Consider the following 10,195-nt stretch of genomic DNA (forward strand, 5'->3'; position numbering starts at 1 on the left):
CGTCTTTGCACTACCAAAGAAGCTAATATGTACAGTCTTCCTTATTTCTGCCATAGGGAATAGAGGCAATCAGACTCAAGGAAAATATATAGAGCACATAGATTACCTGGTTTGCAAACAGCCAGTAACATGTCAAGTAGAATTGCACCTTGGTATTTCAGCTTGTCAAGTTGATTTCCCCCCAAATATTTTGGATATGCTCTACTAAGACACCTGTGAATAGGCGAGTTTTCCGTAAATTATTTGGAGTCACATTCCACAGGTAAATCTGCGACTAATTAAATCGGCGAACACTGAACCAGGAAGAGGTGGGGATGCGACCTAAATGGCTCCTTGTCCAACACGGCAACCAGTGGCTGCAGAAATTAATATCAATGGACAGAAAAGAGTCATGACTTACTGGAAGGCTAAATAAAGTCTAAACAAGAGCTAAACAAGGCTGGGTTTTCCAAAAGTATTCAGGGTGAGAATTATGCTACTGCAATATCATATAGGTTTTTTGTAATGTTTTTTTTTTTACAAAATTAAGGAGTTCCACAAAGATATTTATTTCTGTAGTATAATTTTATTGATAAAAAAAATCATATAGGAATTTATTCAGTGAAAGGTAATGAATAAAAGGGTGTTTTGATGATTAATCGTTTGAGTCACTTATCAAAGACAAAAAAGGGGAAATTTCTCATCAAAGCTAGCCAGGTGTATTTTTAACTTCAAAGAAAATAATCCTACTGAAATTCCCTAAAGCTCTGGATAAAATGTGAGCTTCATTTTTATGACCAAGTAATGGAAAACCTAAATAAAGTACCCATTAACAGACCAATTTATATATACTCGGAGTCTGTGATTGCTTAAAAAATGCCTTCATAAAAAAAAAAAAAAAAAAGCCTAAGGCGAGCCTTCTTTCATGCAAAGTGATTTTTTTTTAGGCAGAAACTGTCTCTTTTCCTCACCTGTCATTTGAGTTAGTAGACCTTGTGAGGTAGTTTTCCCATATATCTGCGAAGATGTCATATCTTGGAAATAAAATAGCCCCTGTCTAATATTCTTGCCTTTTTTTCCACTTGATTATCATCTAGCCAGACGGAGCCAGAGGGGATTCAAGAATTTAAAGGATCTGACTCCCTGAATCATGACCTCTGAACATTTTCAAGTCCTTTTCCTCCTGCTGTTCTGCGTCCTCCACAGCTCTGAGCAGACCTGCCCTTCTAAATGCCTCTGCATGTCTGACACAGTGAGATGTAGCTCTGTTGGTCTGCACAAACCCCCTCAATCCCTGCCCTCCTTTCCCGCCAACCTTGACCTCAGCCACAACCACATCACCTGGCTGGAACCGAACACCTTAACCATGATGCCCAGACTGGAAAAGCTCTGGATGGCCCACAATGAAATTCATACATTGAGTCGTAACTTGTTTCGTAATGTGTCTGGCCTCAGACTGCTGGACCTGTCCTCCAACAGGCTTCAGATAGTGGAGCAACACTACTTCCACGGGCTGTGGAGGCTGGAGGAGCTCCGTCTCTTCAACAACAGGATCACACAAGTGGAGGGCAGCTCGCTGAGCGGTCTGAGCAGCTTGAAAAAGGTTTACTTCAGCTTCAACCAGATCACATACTTCCCATTTTTCTCCATCCAGGATCACACTCACCCTTTTCTGGCTATGCTGGACCTGTCGTCCAACAGGATGCCGAGTCTGCCGTGGGAGGACGTGAAAGCTTTGCCACAGTTGGTGCAGCAGGGGCTGTACACTCACAACAACTCGCTCATCTGCAACTGCTCCATGTACGCCATGTTTTGGCACTGGAGTCTGAGAGAATACAACTCGATCAAAGACTTTACGGATGAGCACACGTGCAACGTTGAAGGGGATCCTCATAGACCCATCCGGTTCTTTCGTGACAAGCGGTTCTTCCGGAACTGCACTGTGGAAAAATCCGTCACGGATCCTGAGACTGTTCTCCTCTCCGACGTGGTGGTCTTTGTGGGCGACAGGGTGCGTCTGGACTGTCAAACATCCCTTAGCAGCACAAACCTCTCATTTACATGGCTTTCCCCAAGTAGGGGCTTCATCACCCAAAGCAGCATGAATGACACACTTATTAGCATGTTTCCCGATGGCACCTTGGAGATACACGCAACCACGATCAGCGACTCAGGTATGTATCTTTGCACCGCTGTGGACATCAAACAGGCACTGAATGGAACACGTGAGGTGAATGTGACCGTGCTGTTGCCGGCAGCAGAGCCGTTCAACACTGGTTACACAACGCTGATAGGCTGCATGGTGACTTTGGTCCTCATCCTCGCGTACCTCTTCCTGACTCCATGTCGCTGCAGCTTCTGCAAACAGCCTCCGGCGCACTCCAACCAAGGCACCTTGTCATGCATTTTGTCATCTTTTACAAGAGAACCCAACATTGACACCTTGAAGCATGTGGCCTTCAGGGAGCATCCAATGGGTGAAGAAAGGATAGAATGGATACCTCAAAGCTGAGGATAGGCCATGTTCTTTGGTTAGTTTGTCAGTAGAAACAGAGATTTGGTTGATCTTATTGTTTGGAAGAGTTGTCATTTGAGTGTAAATGCAGTAAGGAAAAGCAAGCTCTCATGTCTCTTTTTCATCTTCAAGAGAGGAGGACAAAAAAAATCAATTTTCTGTTCCAATTCTTTTTGTCTCATGACCAGGTAGTCGACATAAAAGTTTCAGCAATGGTTTATTACCGTCACTGTAGAGCTTTTATAAGTCCTACAATTCTGCTAATAACTTACTTTTTGCACCCAGCCACAGATGTATGAGAAGTATTTCTTGTAGGACCAGACCAAATCTGACTCACTTCTCCCAAAGTATTTAGTGTGAATTAAAACTCCCTCAATATGTTCTAGCTGAGTGATTGTGTGAACGGCATGAGTGTAGGTTTGGGTAAGAAAAACAAAATGTTGACTTGTTGATCAGCTGCAGCTCTGATTGATTATTGTACAATGCCTGGGGAAAGTATTTGCGCTCCTGATTTTTGTTCACATTGTGTCACATTACAGCCACAAACTTCAATGCATTTTGCTGGAATTTTACATGCTAGACCAACACAAAGAGGTGAGGTGAAGTGGAAGGAAAAAGGTGCCTGGTTTTCAAATTTGCTTTTCTTGAGCAGTATCACAATGATACAGAATTTATTATTATTATTATTTATTTTTTTTTATTTTATTTTTTTACAAATTAAAAGCTGAAAAGTGTGGCTTCTTTTTGTATTTAGCCCATTTTACTCTGAAGCACCTTAAAAAATAATGTCTTACTTTCAAAAGTGATTCCATATATCGGAGTTAATGGGAAGATGGATCAGACTGAGGTGGAGGTTCACCTTCCAGCAGGAAAACAACCCTTAACTTAGGGTTACAATTGACTAGTTTAAATGAAAGCAAATTTCTGTATTGCAATGGCCTATACAAAGTTGACACATAGCTAACAAATAATCTGTGGAAAAACTTGAGGATTGATATTCACAAATGCTCACCATTAAAGCTGATGCTTGAGCTACTTTGCAAAGAGTTTGCAAAAATGACATTCTTAAACTATGCCAAGCTGATAAGAGAAACTTGCAGAAGTAACTTACAGATAGCTGAGTCTTGAGAGCCAAATACACTAGCGTTCTCTAATAAATGTTTAATGCCTTCAAAGAGCCACTGCAATCACTCCTTTTTTAATGTAACTTTTATTTTTAGTTTTATTTTCTAATTGGGGAATTTCAAAGATAGCTGCTTGCAATGAATTGTATTTAGGAGTCTGAGAGTAAAGGGGGGCTTATCTGACAACACATTTTATAGATTGCCTTCAACTTGACATCTGCGGACTACTTAGTGTTGGTCTACCACATAAAATTTAAAAACAAGAACAGACTTCATGGTTGCACTGCCAAAAAGAAAAAATCTTATAAAAGTTTGAGAGATGTAAATAGCTGCATGTAGGTCTATAGATCAGTTAGCCCTGAAAACGTTCCCATTTCCCTAATAAAGGATTTAGCACCTAATTAAGATCTAACTATCATCTTCACTTCCATGGCTTATCTGTTAGAAAACAGAGGTTCCCCCCGGACTAATCCATCATGCATATACATGTCACATTCAAACCTGTTGCATTAATCTGCCAGAAAACAACCCTAAAAATCTCCATCTGCACTCTGCTTATCTGACAAATGGTGAAACAGAGAAATAAGGAGTCTCGACAAACAAAAACCAAGCAGCGACTGGGCTGCTCTTCAAAGACGGCAACTCTTTGATCATGCACAGCCGAGCACTTTGAGCGCAGAGGAACAAACACGAGCACTAAATTTGAACTGAAGTGACAAATTCTTCAAGCAGCTCTGACGCATAGCCAGCGGGGGGCATTACTTTGTATGACTTTTTTTGTTATTTGTATGTATGGGGGGGCTTTTTGTCTGTAATTGATCTCAACATGCTTGAAATGACAAAATTACGCACTACAACGACAGAGATTAAAGCAGCAGAGGATGGACTTTTATATACTTTCATGAAGGCGCACGAGCATGTGGGATAAGGAAAAAATATTATGTTATTCTTGTAAAAGACTGAAGAGAGAGTAAGGCTGATTGAGCATGAAAGAGTGAAGAAAACAACATCCCTTAAATAAAAGTAATCAGTTTGTCCACACCCATGCTGCCATATTTCATTGAGTTTGTATTTTAATCTTGATGCAAACACCGAGTGGGCTGCAGAAGATTGAAGGGAATTAGATGTAATCCTTCATGTAAAGTCTAAGAGGTGCTGTCTGTATCTGTGCATCTCACAAAGAAAAACATGCTCTTAGAGTGGGCACCATGAGCAGAAACCCAAGCACAAGAATGGTAATCTATAATGAAACAGTGCATGAAACTGGAACAGAGTGACTCTCACCGAGTCTCAGAAACTCTTTGGGATTAAGTCAAAAATCTGTCAGATGAGGAGAGCGCTGCATTGTATTTCTTGTTCCCACTTTTTTTTTTTTTTTCCAGGTTGGGAAGCAGCATTTAAATCCCTCAATAACGATTACACAACAATACTGCTTTGTGCTAGCATGATGTAACGTCATGACCGCCTTTTTTTTTTTTTTTGGTTTTCATAGCCAGCGCAATAGAGACACAAACTGATGTGATGACTCTGGGTTTGGATTTAGCAGAATAACATGAGGACACACAATCAGGTGCTTTGTTAATTCCTGTATTTTTTTTTTAAATCCTTCTAATCTGGTTCTGTTCTCTGACATGCACACAGCTGGAGGTTGGATTTATGGTCTCTGATGTGATTTGATAAAAAGCAAAAACACAGATGACTCGATGTGAACATTTCAAAGGTCAAAGGATTATCAGGGGACCGTGTTTATGTAAGACAACGGGAATATAAGATTCCAGGAAGCAAATACAGAAAAGAATGTCATGCAAGTGTGTTTGTGCTTGAACTGTTATTACATGTGATCGCGTTGTAACCACAGACTTTAATGTACTTTATTTGTATTTCATGTGATAGGCATACATAAAATGTTGCATAATTGAATGATAAAATGAAAACTCTAACGATACGTGTTTTGCTAAATTAAAAATAAAAAAGTTTAAAGGAAATGCGTGCTTTGGTTTTCTGCCTCCCCGTAGCGATACTTTAGAGAGCCAACCTTTATCGCAATTCCAGCTTCTGGTCATTTGCATATGTAACCTATCTGGAATATCAATCTGTCTATTTTTCTTTGCAAAAAATATCAGTGTCAATCACAGAAAGCATTGCTTTAAATTCACTTTCAAATGTTCCACTGGTTCGGAGTGACTTGAGATCTACACTTTGTCAGTTTTGGTGAGGTTGTGGTTGTTCTTTTTTTTTAAATTATGGGTCAATTATGTTTCTATTTTAAACCTTCCTTAGGCTCCTTGTTCACTAACGTTCTCTAGCAAACCTATGAGACCTTTTCAGAACAGCTGTACTATAAATTGTCATAGATTGACTCTATTTAGAGCTGCACAGTGACGCAGTTGGTAGAGCTGCTGCCTTGCAGCAAGAAGGTTCTGGGTTCAATTCCCAGCCCTGGTCTTTCTGCATGGAGTTTGCATGTTCTCCCTGTGCATGTGTGGGTTTTCTCTGGGTACTCCGGTTTCCTCCCACAGTCCAAAAACATGACTGTCAGGTTAATTGGTTTCTCTAAATTGCCCCTCGGTGTGAATGTGTGTCTGCATGGTTGTGTGTCTCTGTGTTGCCCTGCAACAGACTGGCGACCTGTCCAGGGTGTACCCCGCCTCTCGCCCGGAACGTTAGCTGGAGATAGGCACCAGGGTGTAAAGAAGATGGATGGACTCTTTGGGGTGCAAATGCATGCCACACTTTTAGATATTTTTTGCAAGTCATTTATCACTTCAGTCCTACTCCATAATTATATCCTGTTTCAATAACATTTAACATGACAAAATGTGAAAAAAGGTCAAAGGGTATGAAAACCCTTCACACACCATGCATGTTAAGACAAATTGTATTTATTTCCATTGTATGATAAAACATAATGTCTTCATTATTTAGGAGCTGCGCATGTTCAAATTTAGTTCAGAGGAAGATGGACATATTTAGTTGGTTATAATTAAGACCGTCCCCTTAAGTCCTGTTTCATGCTAACAACTGCACAGCATACCTTCCCAATAATCACACCATAAAACTGAGAACCAATTTCCAGCCTACACACAAAGCCTACATGGCTCAGTCTGCCTGCCTCCTGCAAATTATCCAGAGTCACTCTAACAAATTACCCAGATGTAAATGAAGCAGCCCTTGATGTTTGAAAAGATGCCCTTCTCCTAAGCAAAACACTCCATCAGGCTTCAATTAAGGCATACACTTCCCTTCCCAGATTAATTGTTTTTTCCTAGTTCGGCTGGGTTCCCAGGGATTCAAAATCATCTTAGTCAAGAATCTAATTACTGTGAAAGGGGAGTTTTATCCTGAATAGCACAAGTTGAATAGCCTTCACTTGTGGAGGGATGCTTTGACTGTCAGCGTAGGCTATTACTGAGCTGTCAAAACAGTCATCAGGCAAGAGTGGAGGCACCCGGCTGTGTCAGATACATACGCATCTCTCAGACTAAGTGACATCCTCATACACAAGCCAATGGGAGGCCTGGTGTCACAAAAAGCCCTTATTCTGTTCTAACTGGAAACCCAGAACGGCGCATCTAAGCCTGAGAAATGCGGCAGGCGTTCGCTTGAGAGCAGCCACGAGCCTGGGTACTCTGCTCCCTGGATCTTTTTTGAGAGCTAGGTCAGTTGCTTCCAAAAAAAGATCAAAACAAATGCACACTGTCATAGCAGACAAGAGGCTGTTTATCATACCTCTGAATCCGCAGGCCATGTTCCGTGTTTACACAGTGGCATTAAAGCTGCGAGACGTCACACAAGCCAAACAGGAATCTGGTCTCGGCGCGCTGTGGGGAACAAACCACGCGTCAACGCCACGGGCCGATAGGTAAATCGTATTTCCACTTCAGACAAACAAATGAGTTACACACGCACAGATCTAAGGCTGTCAGCACGTTAGGCGCCGTCTTCTGGGGCTGTTATATTTTTACAGTGCTGCGGTAAGTGGAATTTAGTTAGGCATTATAGGATTTGACAAGCACAATGGCTTTGAGTATTTTAAATTTTATATACTGGCTCTAGTGACATTTTTTACAGCATCTTTTCGTCTTTTATTCTTCCACCGTGCAGTTCCTGACATAAATCTGTACTGATGCATCTGGTTAGATGGATAGCTACATGAAAGTATAGATATGGGACAGTAGATATATTTCTTTTGTCTCTCTAAGTGAGGGGAGTAGTGTGAAGCAGGTTTTGAATAACAGAAAACCTAAGAGTAATTACAAATATATTATCACATAAACGAATCAACAGCAGATTTATTGTTTCACTGATGCCTCCTAATTCTCTAACACAGACAGCAGAAAGATGCAGAAAATCCATAGTGTGCATTTTAAAAAGCAACTAAACCTCGTGAGACTTCTGAAATACTTACCCTTCACCAAGATGAATAACAAGGTCCTTTCATAGGTTGATGGAAGAATAAAAAAAATACATACCAGTGTTGTCACGGTCTGTTCTTACCTCACGGACTCAAGTGATGACTCATGTGGACGACCTTCCATCTGACCTTACAACACAGCCAGGGAGAACGGACAGTCACGCAGGCGGTGGTGAGGGAACGAGCGGGCCGGGATGAAGGTAAAGGCTGTTATTGAGCCCCCAGGATGCTGCCAACAGGGGCCAGAGCCTCTCACCTTTAACCATACCCGATAGATACGGTGGAGTGAAAAAGTTTTGATCCTTTGCAGATTTCTTCTCTTGCTGCTTTTTTGTGTTTGTAATTGTTTCAGACTGTCAAACAAATGTTAACTTCATGGTGGCGGTAGTGTAATGGGTCAGGGGCTGCATTGTTGTTTTTGCAATTGTTTTCTACCGCAGTATGTTGCCCCATCATCGGTTTGGGATCTTAAACTCCAGAAGCCTGATAAAACAGGACAATGATCCGTCCTACACCAGCGCGCCCACCTCTGAACAGCTCCAAAATAAAAATAAAAATCATAGCAATTCCAAAGTTTTTGGACTGGCCTATTCAGAGTGAGCACTAAAATTTAGCTGGGTGCTGTAGACCTAAAGCAGACTGTTCATGCTAGAAACCATCTCATGTCGTTGATTTAAGGGGAATCCGACAAATATGGCGCTGGGCCATCGACGTAAAACACTGGATTTGGTTTCAGACAATTACATTTTCTCATCATGTCAGTTTTCTAAATAAATCATGAGCTCATTGCAGCTTTTTGTATTTAGTCATCTTATCTTCTCTATTAGCTTGATGACTTGAAACATAACACAAAAATAAAAGACATCAGAATGGAGGTAAATACTTTATACAGCACTTTATGTTTGCATAGAGAGTCAATGACGGCTAATGATGGATTAGCTTCACATAGGATTGTCACATTTATCTGTAGAATATTTTAATCAGTGTATTAATCATATTGGATGCTTTTTAGCGACGTTGTTGTAGTTATATATGCTCTTTGTCACTGTGATTTTTCTGTTCACTTTTTCCTCTCTTTCTCCAGTTGTAAAAGCAGATTCCAATTATGTTTTCTTGTATTCTCTCTGTCTTTCTTCCTCTCCTCTATTCTTATTTCCCTGGTTCTTTTTTAACTCTTAATAACACCCCTCTTCCTTTATGTTCCGTCTCTGTGTCCATTGCATTTTAAATAAATCTAAAGCTACATGCATACAATGGGGTAATGGGAGAGGTATGGTTCTCCCAGAAAATGAGATTCAGTCTTTGTGTTTATCACAAATAAAGCAGGAGCTATTCAAATGCAACTCCAACATATCTTATGTAAAAGAATAAAGGAGTTCCATTAAAGCACTTTAGATTTATACATACCAGACAAAATGTACGTCAAAACTTTTCAGTATTTCTGTTAATGATGAATTATAATGAAGTGTTAGCTCTACATAGTAAATTAGCATCTGAGTTTCTGCTTTTTCACTCCCACTGACTCATTTCTATCTATAAAAAAATACACAAGCTTCTCTGAAACTAAAATATCTACCTTGATTAGATCGTTAGCTTGACATTTCAACAAAACTCTTTCAAATTTGATGCTTTCTCCAGGAAATCAAAGGAACTGAACAAGAGTAAAATAATATTAGACTTAAATATGCAAGTCACAAACCAAATCAGCATGAAAACACAAATCTGTGCTGTTATCTGAATTTTAACAATATATTCTTAAATTGTTGTTTTGTAATCATGTTGTTTGTAATTTTTTTTATTGTTTTAGTCTTTAAAAAACAGAATTTTCACATTAACTTTATATTTTAACTGTCAAATGTGTAGGCTTACCAAATACATTTTTACTCGAGTAACTTCTTTGATGGATACTTTTTATTTTTACTTTAACGAAAATTATTTTTGAAGTAGTGCGACTCTTTCTATTTCACGTAGATTTTTGTCTACCGTATAGCACCTCGGAAAACAACAAACTAACAGAATTAATATATCCTAACAGTTAAATGATTTATCAAACTTGAGTTCAAATAATAAGTATTAAAGGGGAAGGATTATTGTATAGCACAAGTTGATTGTAAAGCACAATCAACTTTGTGTTACCTTCAGTTGTAAAAATACTGCATATCG

At 39.7% G+C, this 10,195-nt stretch overlaps 1 protein-coding gene across 1 annotated transcript; it reads left to right on the forward strand.

Annotated features, from left to right (window-relative positions):
* Positions 1-264: 264 nt before the first annotated feature.
* LOC106924652 (amphoterin-induced protein 3) lies at positions 265-5,626 on the forward strand. The gene has a single exon (XM_014998466.2). The coding sequence runs from the start codon at positions 1,130-1,132 to the stop codon at positions 2,489-2,491; it is 1,362 nt and encodes a 453-aa protein (XP_014853952.2). The 5' UTR covers positions 265-1,129; the 3' UTR covers positions 2,492-5,626.
* Positions 5,627-10,195: the final 4,569 nt, after the last annotated feature.

This window comes from Poecilia mexicana, unplaced genomic scaffold, assembly GCF_051168715.1.
Source record: "Poecilia mexicana isolate PSO_F unplaced genomic scaffold, ASM5116871v1 scaffold_7, whole genome shotgun sequence".
Classification (NCBI taxonomy): domain Eukaryota; kingdom Metazoa; phylum Chordata; class Actinopteri; order Cyprinodontiformes; family Poeciliidae; genus Poecilia; species Poecilia mexicana.

Coding starts and splice junctions, on each gene's coding strand:
- LOC106924652 (XM_014998466.2), top strand. CDS start 1,130: ATGACCTCTGAACATTTTCAAGTCCTTTTCCTCCTGCTGTTCTGCGTC.